This window comes from Pseudoliparis swirei, chromosome 4 (genome assembly GCF_029220125.1).
Source record: "Pseudoliparis swirei isolate HS2019 ecotype Mariana Trench chromosome 4, NWPU_hadal_v1, whole genome shotgun sequence".
Classification (NCBI taxonomy): Eukaryota; Metazoa; Chordata; class Actinopteri; order Perciformes; family Liparidae; genus Pseudoliparis; species Pseudoliparis swirei.
The window spans coordinates 20,784,867-20,807,666 of NC_079391.1; the positions used below are offsets into that span (position 1 = coordinate 20,784,867).

Genomic DNA, 22,800 nt, shown 5'->3' on the forward strand with positions numbered 1-22,800 from the left:
ATGTTTGTCTTCTTTTCTGGTCTTAAGAGCTTACAGACTTAATATGCAATCCCCACTGAATCATATCTCTACTGCTACACGATTGTATTTTTCCTCGAGAAATATGAATAATCTTTCACAGTAATTCTTTTCCGTGCACTCCTCCAATGTTCATGATCATCCAAGGATGAGCTTTGCGTGCCTGTCATGCAGGTGATCAGGTATTGAAGCTCATACTACCGTCGCGGGTATGACAGGTCAGATTTCAATCGGAAAGCCTGAAAATGTGTCAAGCATGAAATATTATTGTAAAGAATAACTGATGTAAACTCAACCAAGCTTGACAAAGCCATGCGGACTCTTAATCAGGCCGCAGAACACGAGTGTCATCTTTAAATGCTGCCCATTTAACGACTTGGTCACCAGATTTTGAAACCGTTTAACCCTGTTTAACCTTTTGAAAGCCGTAGACGCCCCCTATAAAAAACAAGCACATATAATAATGTGGCACATAAAATTAAACAACAGAGCCTGGGCTACAAGAATTTAAAAAAACTACAACAGAAAACTCAAATAATCATAAATATATGATTATCACAATTCGGCCCTCTCAACATGTTTCTGGAACCAGCAACCCATAGCTGGGTGCTATCTGAAAAAGCCTGATAGTAAAAAGCATTACCATTCCGCACTCATTCCACACATTACTTCCAAATCCCTCTACACCAAAGCGTCAGCGAGATGTGAGCCAAAGAACACTGAAACATAAATCGCTTTATCCTTTTAGAAACAGCAAATTCTTCTTACCATTGTTGATTAGGACCATTAAAACACATTTTTCCTGGTAAATCCACACTGATATATGTCCTACCTATACCCTGGGCCTCATTCAACTCCTCTGGATATTCAGAGGTAACATGTGACATGTATAGGGAAGGTACTTTCAGCCTATTGGATTATATTTATTTTCTAAAGAGACTCTGGAGTAAAAACACTGACACACATCGCCTCCGGCAACATGAGACAACACAGGAATACATCATCATGCTGTGAGAGTAAGAGTGAGACTGATGTTGATATAAAAAGGAACCCATCCATCAGTGTACTGTGAATGCAACGAGAAGTTTACATATAGACAAATCCGTGTCGAGGGGGGAGGGGGGGGGGGCAAAAATAACCTGCTGTTACTGTAATTTATTATATTTACACTTTTGCCCATTTTTGCCGAGAAAAATGACGGGGAGTGACTGCAAAACATGCCACACGTGGAAAGACAGTCTCTGAAATGCTATTGAAATTTAGGTTACAATTTAAAACACTGCAGTTTATCTATCTTCATTACAGAGCTGTTTTCTGTCTCTGATGTCAGAAACTTAAGAGATTTCAAGAGCTATCAAACCTTTGTTACTTCTAGTAACATATATTTTTTAAGTCTTTTTTAGACATTTACAAATCATTGTTGAATGTATCATTCAGCACCATGTTTGAAGTTCCATTTGTACCAGTTGCTCCCATTCTCGCCACAATTGTGATAATAAAATGAAGCAAACAATATCACCTCAGATGCACCTCTCACCTCTCCCTTTCATACTTACTAACTATGCATGTCCATGAGTTACTCGACCCCTCGGAAGGAAGAGTTCATAACTAAGTCCAAAACCAATGTGCGTTGGTGCTCCTCTGCTGAATGATGATCGTCCTGCAGACTCGTTCATTCCCGCGCAGGAATAAATACTCGCTTGAAGGTTGATTTTTGGATCTCATTATTTTAACCTCACCTGAGGCATCGACACCAGCAGACGTTCTCCCCGGGAGGTCCGAGATACTCTTTACCCAGCTAGTCAGGTCATGGGGGAGCGCAGCTGTTTGGAGGGGTTTGTTCTGTACCTGTGTCTGTGCATGTGTGTGTGTGCGCACGTGTGTGTGTGTGTGTGTGTGTGTGTGTGTTTGGTTGCTTGATGCAGGGCTTTTCCTTATTGACAAAAAAAATTCAGGGTGGAAACATTACCGTTGAGGCTGAAATTGTCACCCCCCCCCCAAAAAATAAAATTCCCATTTCCTGCATCAGCTCTAAGTTTAGTTGCTTTGAAGTCACTCGTCAGGAATTATTATTCACTCCCGCTGTTATTTTTTCTTCCTCTCAGGCACAAAGAACAGAGCAAGACACTGCCACTTTAAGTCAGCTCTCATCAAACATGACCACTATAACTTCACACAGAGACCTATTAAATACATTAATCATGCATCATTGGATTAATAAGTAACAACGCAGTATATTTATAACAACGGATAAATATTGTGTCAATCGTTTCAATTTCCTCTGAGATTCGCCTTTCAAAAAAATCAAAGGGGGAGTAATTTCACCGAGATATGTGTCGTGCACACGTAGCTAAGATGCCGAAACAGAAAGAGCACCCCGGGGAGCTGCTAGTCAGGTGAGACGCACTCATCCAGCAGTTATAAGCATACGAAAATATCTCCGCCATCCAATTCACTGTAGCACAGGGGCTGTTTGCAATGTTGTGCTTACTGTGGACTCTCAGTGGGAATCTCGCTCCGACCTGCTGGCTGCCGCCGGGCTTTCTGTGGCTGCCGCCTGGCCTTGTGTGTATAGACACCCAATCCTGGCTAAACTAGGGTAACTTAAACATGAATCTATCACACACAGTCATCCACATATCAGTCCAGAGATACAGAGTCCCAATATTTTCAATGTTAAATAAATAAGAAATTATGAAATAATGATGAATGATATTCAATTGAATTGTGTAATTCAATGGAATAACGTTTTCTCATCTCACCAGCCCGGTTGATTAGCTGCGTTAGCACATTAAGCTAAATGAAAGGAGTTTACAGCACGGGCTAGTCGGGTGATTTATAATTCATAATTAGTTGTTAATGTGTTAACTAACTGCCTCAATAAAGCTGGCTTCGGAGAGGGAGTTGCCATGTGATTGGCTGACCGATGAGGGGATGACTGGTGACAACGCTGTCTTTGATAAGTTTCATTATGAAAAACATTCCGAAATAAAAAAAAGTCTATGACGTAATACAAAGTAGCTCCAATGAAACTCTTAATATTAAAATAACAACTATGAATTGCAAATTCAATATTTTACGGAATTTAATAATTAATTTAATAATTTCTTATTTATGTAATTAAAATTAAACACTTAGTGCCTCATACCACTACACTTACGAAGAGAGATAACATTGTACATTGATTTCCTTTTGAAAATTGCTTCTCCCTGAGCTCAACCTCTGTGTTATTGCCGGATTAAAGTTGAAGCATTAAGCACACTTAAGCTTTAAGTACTTCACCTTTGCTGCTCACGGAAGCTTTCTTTGAAAGTGACGACCTACACAAAATAGTTATATTTGACATCTCAGTGCAGCTGCTGGTCCTCAAAGAGAAAGTATCAAATATGTTTGTAATAAAGCAGAAGAGGGTTACGAAATGTATTCCCGTAATCAGTGATGACGGGAATAAATTATTCATTATAGCTCTAACATGTCGACACTCGCGAGAATGTGTTACATTTACGTCCAACTTTAATTGGCAGCTCTTTGGTCCAGTGTAAATGCTAATGTGGACGTGTTTGCAGACTCACCACAGCCTTGGTCTCAGTTTCCAGCGGCAAGAGCTCGGAAATGTGGAGTTTTTATTTTTATTTTTGCTTATTGCAGCCACTCTACTTTGCAAAAGTAATTAAAACGTGTTTGCAGAAGCAAACATTTCTAATTTACTCTGTAATGTAGTTAGTTTTAAATTGCTTACTGCTTCGTCTGTGCAGTTGTTCCCTATATGGGCTAAAAAAGGCAGTTGCATTTGCACTTGTCACTGCGTCTGCAGGTTTTCCTGATGGGCTCTTCAGTGAAACCCATCTCAACCTGTTTTTTGCCGTTTGGAATGCGTTTTATTTTCATTAACAATTATATTTTCCGAGCTGATTCTGCCACGACGTTTCCACTTCACTCCGTTCTAGGCCGAACTGAAAAAGAAGTTAATTTTGGACTTCTTGAGCAACAAGGTTGTTCGAATTGAACTGCCTAACCTGTGGGGATGTTCTGTTTCAAACCATAATTCATGCAATCATAGCCTTGGGACATGATAACTGCCTTTCAATCAATCTGCTCCACATTTCCATACATTCGCCGAGCTCTCAAGCTGCAAAATTAGTCACTCCTCGACTCTGCTGGAAACATGTTAATCTTCAAAAAGCATCACCTTGAGCATAATTATGTCTCTGCTACACCAACACAGAGTGGGGACGAGTGGGTCGAGTCCGAGCTGCGGCCAAACGTGACATCCCTAATAACATGGATATAATGAAAGGCTACACGCAATTGTCTAATTTGGGCCAGCAGGATGTAACACATCAATAATTAAAATAGCAAGCGAGTGATAAAACAAAGCCACTTGCTGCGAGACAGCGGATCCGACTAGATATAGATCGTTCATTAGGATAAATAATTGCCCTTTGTCTTTTCTGCCTTTATCTCCCTAATATGGCTGTATTTCCCCGGGATTTGTCGTTTTTTCACAGAAAGAAAAAAATGCTGATCTCTTCGAACGTCCTAATCAGTCACGGCTCGCCTATTTACCGCAACCACCGATTCACCCAAGAGACGAACCAATCGAACAGCGGCACTTCATGCTTTTCGAATTGGCATCAGAATAACAACTGTGACAACACTTTTCCCGTAATGCTCAAGCGTGTGTTTGCGCAGGTTGCCAGGTTCAACTAGAGGGCAACTAGGATCGGAGAATATTTATATGAATATAATGTTTTTCCCTGCAATCTGCCACATCCTGACAGCCGAGATACTTTGCCAGTATATTCATTTGAAGATCAAACACTCATGAATAATACATCTGGTGGGGCACAGTAAACACTGGTGTGAGCTCTACAGCGTGCCGGTTGCTCATCGCATGAAGCTGTTTTACCAGAAGCCAGCGCGGCAGACAGTAGCAGTGGACCGCCCCTCCTCCCCGTTATGGTTGGTGGATCTGGTTTCAAATTGCACAGAGCCCAACCAATGGGAACTCTACTACTACTCGCAGTAGACTGGTTGTGGGAGCGGACTGGGACCAACCATTAGTTACCTCCTGATCCACCCAGGAGAGGAGGAGCGTGTTCACACTGGTGTGACTACTGCGGACAATAGGGAGAGGACTGTGTGTGTGTGTGTGTGTGTGTGGGGGCGGGAGTTTGTGCAAGCTATTCCCCGGGATAAGAAGCTTTCACGTAAATTAATGAATACATTATAGATTGGTGGCCGAGTGTCAACAAAGCCGCCGCACTGTATGTGAGTGGAGTGAAGCTGCAGGACAGCCGGGCTGAGCAAGACCAGCGGCACAATGGGGCATCCAAAAGAGAACCTGAGGGAGGGAGGGGGGGGGGGGGGACACTTATCAAACCATCGAGGAGGGAAAGCGAGGTGAGATATCATCCAATCCACTCCACCCACAAGCCATAGTCACCGTGCGCCTACAACCACGCACATTCACAGATTCATTTTTCCCTGTCACACACGTGGCACACGTACATGGACACACGTAGGCTTTTCCTTTCCCCATCTGTCTGTGTATGTGTGTGTGTGGGGGTTTATCTGCTTGTTTGTGTGTGTGTCCGTGTTTGTCCTGAGGGTAGAGAACACATTCACATTCAGCAAATGATCCACAGAAGCTTTTCGGAGCCATTTTGGTTTTTTCTCCAGCCGCTTGAGGGAAGCAGCGGCCATTGTGACCTTGAGAGGGATTCGGGGGTTTATTTTCTATTCATTCCGATGCACGCACATAGAATAACAAAAATATTTTAAAAAGACAAAAAACAAGACAAGGGCGAAGCATTCTGAGAGGAGAACGTTCTGTGAAAGGCGCCGTCTGTCATGGATCGGGTGAGACAAGAGCGCATGCGCAGAGGAACCAGACAGGACTCCAGGTAAATGACACAAAACTCTCTTTTACTTGGCAAAAAGGGATGAGACACTAACGAGACAAGAGTGGCTGACGGCAGGTGAAGGGAATGAAACAATCAAGACACACTAGGGAAACACACTGAATAAATCAATCAGGGACAGGGCAGACATTCACAGGGACAGGAGGTGGAGGACAGGGACTTCAAAATAAGACAGGAAACGAGACAAACACTCCGGATCATGACACCGTCGTCTTGCGTCTGACTTTTGATTCCAGGCGCGGCGGTGAACGGGAGAAAGTTTCATCACAGTGATTCGCTCACAGATCTTCTGTGCAAGGCACGAGACATCATAAATCAGTCACTGGCCGGACATTAACAATGCATGCGATTCATAAAACATAAGAGCCGTCATTTATTCATCACCTCTAAATGGGATTTCCTTCCCTCTCATTGGCTCCACAGCTCAGGAGTCAATTTTCCTGTCTGACGGCCATTTTGAGAGCGAGCCAAGACCTAAACAACGCAGATCCAGGGCAAAATGGGTCGGAGAAGCCTAATCTCGCGCACTGACTGACTTTCAGAGAGAAGGAGGAGGAGGAGTGGCGTCTTTTCCCCAGCTAAATCCAGATAGTGCGCCTGGTATCGCGAGGAAGAGGAAGCAGCAGGCAGCAGACGGCGGGCTGCGGCTGGCTGCTGGCACAGTTGTTTTTCTGCTGATTCTCTTGAGCAGTTGATGTAATTGTGAGTAATTAGGCCTTAAAGTGGTCTTGTCTTTCCCAAACCTGGAACACAAGTCCTAAGGGAGGGTGGAGAGAGGAGGAGGAGGAGGAGGAGGAGGAGGAGGGGGGTCTGATCACCAGGGGCTGGTACACCGAAGGCTGCTCTTGTCTCAATAGATCCTATCTGGAATGGAGCCAGCAGATGCTGATGCCATATGATCACACTGACTCTGTTGAAAACACTAAATTACACTATCGCCCCCGGGGGCCCGCGGGGGCCCCCGGGTGGCTCTTATCATTGTTAAACTCAAAAGCAAATGACGACGGGGGTTCAACAGTTGGGAGTGACCTTAATAAAGTCTCTACACGACAGCACCGGTTTCAACACACACACTGGAGTATATCGGCCACCCAGGCCACCTTGGACTCCCACACGGACATCGACTCTTTTTCCTCCTCCGTTTTTGACGACATCAGTTCCAACATTGATAGCGTCACCTCCGTCAGAGACATCAAGACATTCCCATTTCGTTGCCTCATACCTGTACTCTGTGCAATGACAATAAAGTTGAATCTGAATCTGAAAGACGTGTTTGATGTCTGTCTGTCTGACTGACTAACTTTACAGCGCATAATACTTTTTTAGATACAGTTTTCTTAAGTGCCTTGCAGTACCAATGAGCATCATGCTTGAATAACAGTCAGGTCCCTTTTGCATCTTCATAAAATCCAGTAATGTGTGGTCATGGTCACCGAGGGAAACGCCAACGTGATGGAGAGAAAGATGAAGATGGAAAGGGACTCACGTGTGGTTGGCTTGTTGCAGTTGTGTCCGTGCCTGAAGTACTGAGGATTCTCCACCACCGGAATACGAGTCATCCCTATGACGACCGCATCAGGACCCGCATCCAGAGTGCAGGGGGTGATAATCCCGTGGTTGACGTGATGAAGAGGGCTGGCAGAGTCTTCTTCACCACTAATTACAGCTACCGGACCTGGAAGGAGGACATAATAATGATGAGTCACTTTACAATTTAAAGTCCAAATTATATCTGACTTTGATGTAAAACTCTTTCATTGTCACATGCAAAAACATACGCCTTGACTAAAATATGAATGCAGATTCCCTCAGGTATCACACATGAAAGTTATACACTCTGTCCCCCTCCACCTACAAACATTTAGAAATGTGTTTGTTGTTATCGCACTGTGCAGAATGATGGATGTGCATGAGTTTGATAGGATTTTCTGAGTCTGGAGGCCAATTGGGTTCCAGTATGCGACTTACACAAATGCGATGTAGAAGTAGGAGATATCTTTTTTGTTTTTGTTTGATATATTTTTTAAGTAAAAAAATATATGCGCATTCACAGATTCTGTGTATTTCAATAAATGAGAAATGTATTACAATAATTTGTAATATGCTAAATGGGTTTTGTGGGAGAAAAAAACACCAGCAGACATTATTCAAAACAAGTTTTCTTTTTTTTTTATCTTAAAAAATGTCTGCAGGAGAGATTTTAAAAGTCAGCTTCATAAAATATGAGATATTGGTAACTATTGGGGAGATGTGTGGTTTGCTTTCAGCTTCCCGCCACAGGCCAGTGAAACTGAGTGTTTATGCTCAGTATGCGAGGTTAGAAACAACATCATGTTACTCTTGAAATCCACCTTATGAACTCAAATCTACAGTCGTTTCCTCCACATGAACCACAACAAAATGAAATCAACTAAGAAGTAACTTCTGTTATGTCAAAATGTTAGCTGAAGAAAAATCTGAATTAATTGACAGATGGCATAAACATGGTCCAGCAGAATGTCAACTGAATATCATAACATTTGTTCGTATGAAAATATTAATTATTACATTTTGATATGTCGTTAATCCTTTCTGTCATTTTTTGAGCAAAGATGTTTCTGGTTCCAGCTTTTTAAATAGTATTACTTTCTTTGTCATTGCCTATCTTTGGTATTTGGACTGGATATCAAATAAAACAGGCATCTTTTCTTCGGCAGGTTGGATTAGATTGGACTAATGATTATCGTCATTAAAGATCAAATATCAATCAATAATCACGATAATCATCGCAGGCCCAGTTTATGAATTGATTCATCAATAAATCCTTTCATCCAGTCTTTCTTGTTTTAGCAAACAAAATGAAATCTATTTGCATGTAAAGCAGAGGTTCTCAAAGTTTTAATGACAGAGCATACATTTTGGGAGCCACAATATGAGTGTGAGCCGGACAGGAAAAAGGCACACAACTCAGGTCCTGTAGTTGGACGCAGTTGCCGGGTAGTGTATTACATGTAGTGTATTGAATGTAGGCGATTTAAAAGTGAAAGTACTGAATCGGACCGCGGATAATGAGAAAATAATGCATACATGTCATGTCAAGTTCAGGTCGCCATTGGACCACGGGCCGCGCCCAGAACCTTGGCACTCTCTCGGCTGGTTGGATTTATGGTGTCATACAACACATTCCTGCCAAGCAACCCCAAATTCCTTTCCTTAATCAAAATTCCAAAAGACATGATTTACTGTTGGCCCGTGTGATCCCGTTCTCCGTTCTGTCACTGCTGTTCCTGAAGCAACACGCAGCTCTGACAACCGCAATCTTTGGAGGCGGAAGGAGGAAAGAAGCGGCGAGCTGATATAAAGTCAACAGCAGCTGATTCATTGGAGCTGTGACAGTCAATCTGTTTACCCACAGAGTTGAGTCTCTTGCTCACCTTGACAACACAGTAAATAGTAATCAGGACTCAGTCATATCAAATTATAGACCCAGAACGGCAGAGGAGGCCGGGTGTGATGAAGTGAGACATGTGAGCCGACATTTAGTTACAACAGTTGCTCTTATGCAGGGTTTTCATAGCTGAGCATCACTTTATTTGAGCAATGTGCACGGTGAAGCATGGGTTCTTCTCACTGGAGGGAACTACCAACCAAAGTGGCCCGCTGGCTACAGCACTACATCTCCGCCGATGCCTCCGATCCTCCTCTACACAGCACAGACATATTCAAAGTATGCAGCTTCAAATATCACTACACTTGAAATAAAATCATTACGGAGAAAGTTGGAGTCAAAGGGAGAAAGAAATCTTGAAGGGAAAAAAAAGGGAAAAAATAGCTCAGAAATGATCCTTGTATTATGTTCTGCTTTTTAATACATAATGAATGGGAATGAAAACCCGTCTGGTCCGACTCCAGAGCCAGATCGATGAGGCTTTGGGGAACGCCTGGCCTCCCTCCAAACGGCTGCACTACTCTCACTAGATTTTTTGGGAGATGAAGGTTTCCTGAGGAGTGAAGGTAACATTGTGCTTTTTGACTTCAGAACATCCACCAAGAAATTGCATTTATGTTACTGAGTGATGAAAGGGCCCTGAGCGGGTTTTTTTTTTAAATCTTCGAAGGCGCTGCCTGTGCACAGAATGGAATTGGAACAGGAAGTGGACGTCTTCCCCCGAACCGTCTCTCTGAGAATAAAGTTCCTCTCTATTAAACTAACTTTGATTCATTCAAGAGAACTGGGAAATGAAATCAGACAACTTTGGGCTATTTTTCTAGTCTTTCCATCTCACCTCTTCACAACATTTTTTGCAGCAATGTGGTTCATACAGTAGGGAAACTCAGCCATGCACCACGAAGGGCCACCAGGTCTAATTCAGACCTTGACTAAAGACTTTTGATGGTTTCTTCCAGCGCAAAGTCTTCTATTCCTCAAGTTTCAACAGTCTTATGTTATACAAGATGTGAAGATAAATGTGTAAATATCAATTCAACTTATATACACATTCCAACATTTAGTAAAATCCAGTTGTTTCTATTCATCGTGTTAAGCAGGTCACATGCTCTTTGCTTTCCACACACAACTTGCCAAGAATACAATTGATCATCAAAGGACCGGCTGCCACTGGCAAGAAAATAAAAACAAAATAAAATCTGTCATTTTGTTCAGGGATTCCTGGGGAACGTCTTAGATCACAGTGCGGGCCGTCGTCTTGAAGATTATGTATCATTCGCGTCACTCCGGTCGGCATCACTCCGCGGTTATTGCCGTGACGTTCTTCTGCCAGCACGTTATGTTCATGTATGGTGCGGCTCGCAAGTGCATTAGCTAATCCAGCCAAATCAATTGATCACGGTTGACATTTGCCTCGTCTGTTTCTCTCAGTTTAAAAGTCAATCTAATTTACTCTCCAGGAGCAGAGACAGAGGCGCCGGCCCCTCCTGGTTTTTCAAAATGGACTCGTTGATTAAAGCTTTGTCGGAGTGCCGGGCCAGCAGGTCCATCTGTGGACCGGGCCTCAGTGGCGAATCAAAAGAGCATGCTAACCTTTGAACTAGAGCCCCTTTCAAACACGGTCGACTTTGATCTCCAGACCTTGTCACCTTGTGGGCATGATCACATTAAGAGTGCTCAATAAATTACCTGCAATTGTGAAAGAAAACCTTTTTATATCCCCTGACACACCCACAGACTGAGCTATTTATACATGTGCTTCTACTCTTGCCCGGGAAGCACCTAATGGAGCCTCAGCAGCAGGGTATCTACCAGGGGGAGCAGTTAAGTGTGTGTTTTTGTGAAGAAGAAGAAGAAGAAGAAGAAGAAGAAGAAAAGACTGGATAAAGCATTTATTTTGTCCTGTAAATATCTATGAAATGGACGCAGCTTCATTCCTCTTGGACAATAATATAAGATGAGGTCACGTCATACAAACACAGGACTTTCATCGAGGAGACCCGTGTTCATGACCAAACGTGTTGTTCAGTGATTTTGGAGTTTCCGGTACTTTACCTGTACTCCTGTGTTTTGTTGTTTACTTAATCTACATCATTATTTTAAACCTAACTAAGTTGTATGTTTTGACTTACTCTGCTTTTAAAATTGCTGGTGCTGGACCATATTTGTCGGATCTGTTTTGGGTGCTTCAATGCATCACACCATGGGTCCCTATTTATGCATTTTTCTCTTCATTGGTGCAATATATGTTATTAGAATGTCCACATCCCATTGTTCCTCCTCGTTCTCTGCTGAGGAGTTCTTTTTCACAACAGCGTCTGGGTTTATTTATTACAGAGCTTTCATTTCTCTTTGCACAGTATGTTTTTTACTAGAATAAATATATGTGAAAATATACCGCATTGGACTAAAACTCGACAGGGGTTGTTGTGAGCCTCCTTGATTGTCTGTGTCTCTGCTTTTAAAGGAAGGGCTGAAGGTGATTCTCTGGACAAAAATACAAAATAAAAAAGCCAGCGGGTGACTCTGTGGGCTGTTCCCTGTGGTGAGGAATAAACTGTGCGAAGTGTGATTGTTTCCGTTTTACCACCATGTGATAGTTATTTCACACATTCCTTTCAAAGTTAGTTAATTAGGACTGTCGTTAACTTGAGGACATGTAATATGAACAAGAGAACACAGGAAGGATAACTTACTGAGGCAAGGCTGAGCTTCTACTTAATGATGATTTTGAAACAAATTAAATATTAATTTATGTATAAATTACGTTGGAAGCGTAGAAAACATTCAAATCAAGGCAAACATCATGCTTGTGAAGAAGGAAACACCATATGGACCAACTGCTAGGGATGAGAATTGATAAGATTTTAACGATTCCGATGCCTTATCGATTCCTGCTTATCGATTCGATTCCTTATCGATTCTTTTATCGATTCTTATTGGGCAAGGGATGAAAAAAAGAGCACTAACGGGTTTATTTACATTAATTTTCTTTTATATAATTTTCTATAATGCTGCACACACCATATACAGTATGTATACATACACATTTAAAAAAAATTAAATAACCAAAAACATGTATACATATTCCTCTTGAACTTAAAATAAAACTTACATAACTTAAATAAAATGTATTCTGTTTAATTTAAACATGTTCCTAGAAATTACAGTGCTCCTTCCTTTTTTTTAAAGGGTATATGAACTGAGCTGCCAAAAATGAAACTAGCAGTGGCAAATACCAAGTGTGCAACCATCAATTGTATGGATCATCAACAATTCTTGTGCAGAAAAATAAGCATGTCTGCTTTCTCCGGGAGGATACGCGATCTCTCAGGACTTATTGTGTCTCCAGCCGTGGAGAACACTCTCTCAGATGGGCTGGAGGTGTACAAGACGTGCTGTAGCCTGTGACCCAGACAGACGACCAGCCTCTGAACCGGTCTGACTCTGAACGTCATCAGCTAAATTGGATGGCAATGGAGATTATTTATATAGTGAAAGCTGGTTTACACAATGAAACAAATGGCACTAACAAAATCGCTGAATTTGCTGAGCTGACATAAAGCCACATTAAGAGGGGAGGCAAACACGACCTCTGCCTCAATGTAGGGGGCTGAAAATGGAAGATTCTATAGCTAAGCTAGCGTAGCTATATGCTTAGTTTAATAATGGATTAAAAATTGATATGCTCAGTTTAATAATGGGTTAACACGATAACGCGAACGTTTGCTGATAACACACGCCCTCCGATCATTAACACCGTTACGATCAAACATTTCTCAAAACTGGACTTTCAATCCAAACGTGAAGTGATCAATAATGGGAGACCAATGCCGGATCTCAAATGTATGCTTCAAACGAAGGGACAGAAGATAACTTGATCGACTACACACAATAAAGGCAAATTGCGTCACACAGTGAGTGGTTGTGATCACTTTTGAGGAGTTTACCTTGGACAGAAAGAGATGAAGCGCCGACGTTAGCTGAGCTGCTGCTGCATTGAACACATGACGTTCCTGTCATTTAATTCCATGCGGTGTTCAAATGCTGATTCATATTTGTTGTATTTCCTCCCTTCGACGAAATAGACTTTTTACACACGTTACAAGTGGCGTAGTTGTCATTTTGTCGTGTGAAATAGAGCCAAACTTTAGAACGCTTCTGCCTAGTTGCCATGTTTGCTGCAGTCTGAAGAAGAAACTAAAAAAGTTTGCGCATGCGCAACACCACAGAGAACCGTTAGCAGAACCGTTAAAGAATTTGGCTGACGATCCCAAACAATCGGTTCACTGGGAACCGGTTCTAAAACAGAACCGGTTCTCGATGCCCATCCCTACCAACTGCCATAGGGCTTAAACCTTTGTGGCATCACAAGGGGCCAGGTAGTGGAGGGACGCTACATTCCCACTCAAGTACAGCGGCCACATGTCAAAATGGCCGCTCGGGCGGAAACTCCAGCTCCCAGACTGCCTCACCACTCACCCAGCTGCAGGTGTTTAGGACAGCTAATTGAGGCAGGGCTGGGAAGCTTAAGAGGAGACAGAGGGGAAAGCAGAAAGAGGGAAGGAGCTGGACAAGCCAGGAGTGGAAGGGCCTCCAGGACGAAGACAAGCCCAAGAGAATGAACAAGAGGAGGACTTTGTTAAGTGGACTTTGCTTAAAGATAGGTTTTTGTTTAAGGAACCTTTTTCTCCCCCGGGACACTTTTTGTTGAGCAATGGACTTTTTCTTATTTTTGTTTGAATGAATAAACCTTCCCGTTCACTTAAACCTTGCAATTTTGCCTGTTTTTACTTGTCCCTTGCACTGCCCCACCCTAGACGGCACTAGGGACAGCCCGTGACGTGACACCTTTTTTAAATGAAACTATCAGAGGTGGTCTTTGCCAAGCATTGCATTGACTACACAGCAGGCTAATTCATTGAAATTAAGCTGTAAATGAAACCAGAAAAGACATTGTGTAACATCTTAAAGGAACAGCTCAGCCCAAAATTCAAATAGCCTACATACACTTCCACTGACATAGCTTTTTTCTTTTTATCAATCTAGGTTTTGGTGTGAGTTGCAGATATCTCCTCGCCAATATAATACGAATTGATGGCACTCGGCTTGTTGTACTCGAATTGCCAATAAAAAACATGTTCCGACATGAAACTAATCACATCAAGGTCTGGGGATGATCTTGAGTAACCGGGTCATGATATCTGGAAAGAAACTTTGCTGTTGCATGCTCCGAGCACCACAAGCCAAGTGCCATATGTTCCGGTTATATTGAAGAGATAGCGGACATCTCTATAGCCGATACCTCCAAAAATAGGCAACTTACACAATCTAGATTGAACATCATTACAAGTAAGAGAAAAAGATATGTACATTTGATTTTAGGGTGAACTGTTTGTTTAAAACCGGCCAACAAAGCACACAATCCTACAAACTTCTGATGCCAAGACAAACTAATTAGTCACCTCACATGAACCACTACACTGCTTGCTCAGTCGCAGCTATTTTTTTAAAAATCCACACACTGAGTGTTAAATAAAAAAGGCCAGTTAATTGCGAAATGTCATTATTGTGTGAAGAAACCTTACGGTTACGTGCACGGCTCAGACGATTACTCCCCGCGCTGGAGAAGACATGTAGTAGGCGCGTCTGACAAATGGGCTCTACCGGCTCACTCAACCTCCCACACGCAGACGAGCACGGGGGACGTGTGACAGCAGCGCACGTGGGCGGCATCCAAAATAGCGGCATTAAAAAAAGCGGCCACTGCGCGGTGACGCTCGGCTCGGACCGCCCGCTGCCTCAACTCCAGTTGATGGTGAACAACTGGGAAATATTGAATGCCATGACAGCTGTTATTTATGCGCCTCAGCAACGTGGGCCATGTACAATTTATGGCTCAATGTGCTCTCTCTTTATCGTGGTGTAAATAACGGCGACCACTGATGGGAAGGACAGCCAGAGTCGAGACAACAATAAGCATGCGTCCGATATCTGCTGTAAACCCATCAGTCATTGCATGTGAAGCCACTCGTACGTCCTCTAAAACTCGGCACCGGCACCGCGCCAAACATTATCTGCAATGACACAGCAGCGAGCAAATTAGAGTTTGCGTCGCCGTGTCCATCTGTGATCGTGATGCTCAGAATGATAATACAACAAAACAGGGAGATTGCTATTCCGACTCTGTTCTCCCTGTGCCCTATCAGCCTTTATATCTTGACAAGACATTTCTCTGTAAACTCCCTGAAGACAGGCAAAGTCATTTTACACAAGTCTGAAAAGTGATGGAAAATGACATCACACGGCAGACAGATCTGTTCCGGATTTGCGACCGCGACACAGCACGGGTCCTTACCAGAAACTGGGACCCAGTATTACATGTTACGCACCCGAGAATAAACTGAAAAATAAATGTGTGAATATATCTGGAGCTGTGCGAGTCGCAACAATATTTGGGGTTTCACTCTTCTCTCGCAGAAATGTAATCAGAAAGGGCCAAATGAAAAGCTTGTGGCGGCGTTGTTACGGAAACTACTTTCCAACATAAACTCAGCACTCAAGGCAACAGCCATGCAAACACAAACACACACACACACACGCACACGCACACAAAACAAAGGACAAACACAGCAGCAGCCGCACACTCCACGGCTATATTTCTTCATCATGAAATTAGAATATGAAACGATTCCCCAGCGTCGAGCATCTGGCAGAGTTTGCATTAAGAATCACAAAGGAGTGCCACATTCAGCCACTGCAGCCCACAGAACGGCTTGATGACTGTGCACATCAGTGCAGCTGAAGCCTCCGCATGGTAATGTGTCCACAAATCCACTGGGATGAAAGTTTAAGTGGTGGGATGGGGGGGGGGGGGGGGATTAAAAGTCAGAGGGGCTGAAAATATTTTGTTCCCAATGTCATAGATTATGGTAAGAAATGTCTTGGAATTGTGGGAGGGGTTTACTTAACAGACACACAGTATATCATCAAATTGATTTCAAAGGCAGCATTGAACCTGAATAATTCCCTTTCCATAAATGTGTATAGCTGGATCGGTAGCTAGACAGACATCTCCTTCTTTGTGCTCCCAAGAGAATAAAAAAGAATGTTGCCGAGAACATAAAAGGGAAACTTGAAATCCAAAGGGCAAAACCAGCTTGTCTGCAAAAATCGTCAGGGGCAGTGCACTCTTCACTGTTATATACTGTATATGTGGAACACTGCAGGAAAACAAGCCTCAGAGCCGACAGCCATGCTGGCGGCTCTGTGAGGCGGCTCTGAGACACAGCGGTGCTAACATCAGCGGTCTAACATGCTCCCTGATGATGATGCTAACTTGCTGATGTTTAGCTTGTTCTCCGTCTTAGTTTAGCTTACTTATTAGCATGTATATCATTTGCTGGGGTCCCAGATGGTCGAGGTAACAGAGGCAAGCAATCTGTGAGGGCTTGGAGTCAGCACATTAAGGTCATCATTAACCACTTTTTGTGCACTCGGGTGCAATCAGCTCCCATTTTCTTAGCATTTAACCGGTCTCATTCACACACACACAAACACAATCAACATCCTGATTCACCGTGGGATATCAATCGATCAGTTCTATTGTTTACCGTGTCTCATGCAGTCACTTGCCTTAATTTTCTCGCCACTGTTTCGCCTTTGTTGTCAAGGTGTCTCCAAAGTGAATCAAAATACTTGCAATCATACCAATAATGATGAGACAATAAAATGCTCCAAAAATGACAGCAACATCTGTTCAAAATCTAAATTGCTCTATCGGCATGTTTTACTTGAGCATACTGTTGTTTCAACTTCACTTAAAGCAGCTTTAAAAAGACTCCCGTCATCGCTCTCAATTGTTTCTTTATGCCTCTGCGTTTTCCTTCTTTCTTGTTTTTGAAGCCCCAGGGGTCTTGGTTGCTGCCTCAGTTCTCTCACAACTACCTCTCTCCATCGGAGGCTTCTCAACTCGACACATTTGTTTGCCTGGGAGGTGGAGGAAGAGTAGTATTGTAATAGAAGTAGAAGGAGAAGAAGAAAAATATATGGTACAATTGTGTACTATGTTTGTGAATGCCTGCCATTACATTGGGATTCTAGAATCTATCACTCAGCTGCAGCCCATAGTTTTCCAGATTGAGGATCAGGTCTCATACCGGATACCAATCAAACAAGTGTGGGTATTGTAGAGGAAATAGACCAACGACAAACAAGTGCCCTATCTAAAGAAGATGAACATGTGCAGAGTCTAGAGCTCCTCCTGCCTCTGGCTGTGAGCCTACTCCCGGGGGATTGGGACTCCCACATTATTACAGGACCCGGCTCTTCACGCAGCCATCAACCAGTCTTTGCAAGAACAGATTAAAGAGCTCCGGGTAATGGCTTTTCTGCAGGCAGGTACACCGTCTACCTTTTTCTTTATCGCATTCCTCCCGTAAAGCATGACACCAGCAGCTGCATGAGAAGTAGGCGTCAAACAATGCAGCGAAGTCCACGACCAGGGGTCCGTAGGGCCGCTCAGTGGCTCAGCGGTTAAGGTCAGGCTAACACAGGACCTTGACTTTTTGTTGCTGTGTGGTGTGTGTTTACTCTCGGTACTCCGAGGGCTCTTGACTGCTTTTCTCCCACACTTCCAATCTGGACAATAAAATGATGAATTGCTGGGAAATCCATAAATAGAACTCTGAGTGGGCTTGAGCACCCAATGTTTGTTTATAAAAATAAATAAATGATTGAAATGAATTCCGACTTGTGCTCAACCTGATCTGCCCTGATTTATTCTTGAAGTGTTATGATTTTTTCCTCAAATATGATATATATTATATTATAATAACTTCTTAAAATAATTCAATTAATTTTTTTTCCGATAGCCCAAAATCACAAATTACAAATTTTGCCTCAGAGGGCTTTACAGTCTGTACACATACGACATCCCTGTCCCAGGACCTCACATCGGATCAGGAACAACTCCCAAAAAATAAAAAATTAACTTTCCCGGGGACACAATTTGAAGAAACCTTTAGGAGAGCAACAGAGGAGGATCCCTCTCCCACATATATATGTTCAACCTCAGCAGGAATGTTTATTCAATACAAATGAGTTTTGAAAATCCAGTTTTAAAAAAAAGTTATTAAAAACAAATCATGTATAATTTATGTGAATAGATGCCCCATGCACATTCAAAGAGGTCACTAAGAAAAAACTAAATAGGAAGGAAGAGTAAATCATACCGACATGTGTGTTGAATCAGCAGAGATACCATTAAATGAGCGAAGTTGTTGCTATACAGCAAAACAGATGTATTACTGCATTTTATTCATATATATTTGAATGGTCAGCCAGAGGCTACATTTTGTGTTTTTCTGAAATTAATCAAAGTGTAGGAAATTATGCTCAAATATGCCTGGGGGAGGACCCCCAGATCCCCCCCCCCCCCCTCTGAATATGTCTCCCGCCAATGAACCCTACATCATGTCATGTTATCCACCTCCCCACTCCTCTGCCTTATCACAACCTCCTTACTCTGTCGAATCGCTACATAAAGGACACACAAAGTAGTGTATGGCAGCGATGGCACCGAAAGTTGTCTTTGGAGTGAAATCACCAGGTATAGATATATGAGAATAATAGCGAGGGATGCTGAGGCGTTCCCCAAATGTGTTTATGTGATTTGGCTGCTGTACTACACGCCAATCATCCGAGCACTTATGGAGGAGTCTGGTGTGCCGTATGATGATCCATGGCCATGCGAGCTGACGTCCATCTTCTTTTTGCCGCTGCAAGGGCACCACTTCCATAAGAACAGGATGTATTTATTCCCTCAATCTTCGATGAGCAACACATATAATGCACCGCGGGGCAGATAATGAATGTGTGGAGGGATGGATATATCTATCAAAGGACTGATGGTGATATGAGCGTCAATTAAACTGAGACTGGTGGTCCGCTCTTGTTTCACTCGGTTCTCCATCTATTACATGCCCACTGTTCCTATATGAAATGTACTGCACTGTGCACTCTGGTTGCTCTGTGGTGAGGCGAGCAGGCAGGCTCTTTAATATTTAAGGCAGACCCCGACCAGACTGATGGCTTACAGGGGCAGCCATGCAGGGCGCATAGCCAAGGTGAGCTGAAACATCAACCTCCATTCTTTTGAACCCGAATACTTTCCTGCTTCGCCCGAAGAAAGGACGAGGACTCTGCCTGCTGCTTATGGTTCTTGTAGGAGTTCACATAAGGCCTCAACCCTAATACTTTCTAATATTTTATTTTAGTGAAAACATAGAAGCTAAAGCCGACAGAATCACCACATCACTCAGTGATCAGTATAACTTCACATTAGTTGCAAATGTAACCTCCACAGGTTTTTACCGAAAGGCTTTAGGAACATATCTCTAGCCCAGCTCTCTGGGTAACGAGTATCATGATGTATGACACAACATTTAACCATGACTAGCTCGAAGCCCACAAAACCAGCAAGAACATCTGAAACAACTGCATACGAACCTTGGAAAATAACCGGATAGTTGTCGGACCCTGGTAAGAGCCGGCTGAGGTGGCGCTTTGATTGGCGAGTCTGCCCTTGGGGGGCAGGACTAGCAAATATCAATTAAGAGGGTTATGTATGAATTAAATGTATATTTTTTTGCAATCGGGTCTGAAATAAATTTAATGGAAACTCTACACACATAAACGCATGGCCAGGAATAAAAAATTACAATTAGTTCTACTAGTTTCAGTTTGAATGACAATCTTACCTAAAATATATTTGCTATGTATGAGTTTTCGCCAAATGTCATCAATCCTTATTTTCTCTGTATAAAAAAAGAATCTTTATAGCACCAGAATAGGTTTATATAAATAAAATAATTGTATTAATTGAGTACATTTCACTCAAAGCTCCAGTACAGAAATGTAATCAGTAAAATACAAAAATGTATTGAAACCAGAATGCGATCATTCGTGGGGCCGATCAACAGTTTGTTCCCCAAACATTCAGAGTCCTTATAAATAGAGATGCTCCGATCAGGTTTTTTGGTGCCGATCACCGATCATTAAAATCAGTATCTTCCGATCCGATAATACCGATCACCGATCAGTGTCGATTGAAGCATTCTATTTATTGTGTAGCATTATTGCCTGGGACTATGAGGAAATACATATGTAAAGCACCTCAAACATTAAATAAATTACCGATTTCTCGTAGAAATGTAGGACTTTTAATTTGAAAAATCTCCTAATTGCGACAGTAAATATGTTTGATTTCCAGGGTAATAGAAGTCAGGACTGTCTTGAACACATCTGCATCAGTCATTGCCTGGGACTATAAGGAAAAAGATATATAAAGCACCTCAAACATTAAAAAAATTAACGATTTCTTTAAACATTTAGGACTTTTACTTTGAAAAATGTCCTAATTGATACATTAAAATTGATTGATTGCCAGTCTAGTGGATTTCAGATATGTATGGAACACATCTGCATCATTCATTTCCTGGAACTCTTGGGGAAATCTATAGACAGGACTTTTTTTAACATACAAAAGTCTGACTTCTTCTGAAGCTAAATCTCAGAAACGATCTATAAAGATGCAAAATCAGTTCATTGTTTACTTTTATATGCTAGTGTATGATTTGTCGACATCTTATTTTTAAAAACGGATGTTGTTTCACGTGGTTCTTTCCGCTAACTTTGCAAAACCGGACGTTGTCACGTGAATCCTTCTGCGAACTTTATCAAAACCCTCGCGCGCTCCCGATCGAATGCGTGTACCATGTACATCAGTCTATAGGTGCACAGAAATGTGAGTTGATCACGGAGATCCGAGTGTCAGCTGAGTTGACCACGGAGATTCAACTCGGGGGACAGGGACGCCGCTCGGTGCGTGAGGATCCCCTCGTGGGACCTCTGCACTCAGCCGGCTGGCCCTCGCCGGGCGCATTTTCTCCGTTGCGGTGCGCCACGATTGAAACGTCTCTCATAGTAGTTCTCACAGATTTTATGTCATCTGATCGGCCAAGTTTGATCGGCCGTTTTGAGAACGCCGATCAAAACCGATAATGGGAATATCGGCCGATATGGATCGGCCCCGATCAGATCGGAGCATCCCTACTTATAAATGATTGATTTGTTTGTCTTTGTCCACATGGAAGCTCCTTCCAGCCCAAACATACTGCAGGAGATGTCACGCTGGATGTACAACAGCTCATAGGCATTTCAAATAAAAACAAACATCACAACTTCTCCGAGGACGACTGCTGTGGCGACGCGTTGCGTTTCCCACAGCGGGCTGTCAATCAGTGTCATGGGTATAGAGATGAATGCTAAATGTAACTTTCCCTGCAGTCCGTGTGAATGCATCCATGGCAATGTCAAATGCAGGAGACTGTGAACTTGAGTTTGAAGACAGACTCATTATGAGAGGAGCAACCGAAACGCAACATGAGGACGACTGGTACGACTTAATCAAGATTGCGGAAGAGCCAAATTAATATGTAGGTTTGCCTAATCCTTCTCTCTGTAACTGGGGGGCACTGAGAGGAAGAAGAGGAGAAGCAAACCAACCTTTGCAGCCAATTAAACTCTCCCCCACCCCCTGCCCTCTCTTAGCAAACACTTCAAAGTGCTGCGATCAGCGAAATGGCAATAAAGTGAATGAGCTGGCTGTAAATGGGGTTGGATACAGAGGCTGCTGAGGCTGTCAAAGGATGGTCATCACACTGGGAAAACAGTGTTCCCATGCTGTAAGAGCCGAAATGGGTGTCCGGCGCCCTCCACACAGAGGCAAACAACCCCGTGACATCTGCAGAATTACTCCGACAGGCGTGGCAGAAAATATCAGTTTATTCGGCGGATGGACATTTACGTGGATGGCCAACTGGGTCGATGGCGGTGTTTGTGTGAGTGCTATTTGAGGCGAGCTACATTATTAACGCTCTGTGTCAGGGTGCCCCGAGAAGAAAGAGCAATCTCCCAGCAGGAGCTCTGAAATGAAACATTCTCCTGACGAGCAGCCTGACGACTACATCGTTAAAAAAAATTCAGAGCATGTGTGTTTTTTGTGTGAAATGGAGGATAGGGCCCAGTGTAAGCCGAGAACAGCCGGCTCCACGGGGGACAGGCAAGAGGAGAGAATTTTACTTTCCAGCTCCAGGTAACGTTATTTCACAGAGCAGAATTGGGGCATCTCATTACACAAAATACATTTAACACAAAATCCCCTCCTTTACATAAAACCCTCACGTTGCTTTTCTCTCTCTTCTTTTTCTTCTTCTGTCCTTTCAGAAATCTCTCTCTCTTCCTCTGTCTTTCTCTGTCTCTCTCTGTTCCAAAGCCCAGCTGTTTTGTGTCCTGCTGGGCATTCGCAACAGGCCGATTTCCACACCAATCTGAGCGCCATTTAAATAAACATCAACAGAAGATGTCAGA

General features: G+C 42.9%; 1 protein-coding gene across 3 annotated transcripts in view; it reads right to left on the minus strand.

Annotated features, from left to right (window-relative positions):
• Nucleotides 1-22,800, minus strand: part of ntrk3b (neurotrophic tyrosine kinase, receptor, type 3b) — a 164,496-nt gene that overhangs the window by 26,023 nt on the left and 115,673 nt on the right. For all 3 annotated transcript variants that reach the window (XM_056413123.1, XM_056413122.1, XM_056413124.1), the window contains one exon: nucleotides 7,429-7,617. In XM_056413123.1, coding sequence (XP_056269098.1) covers nucleotides 7,429-7,617 — 189 coding nt within the window. The remainder of the gene's footprint in view (nucleotides 1-7,428; nucleotides 7,618-22,800) is intronic.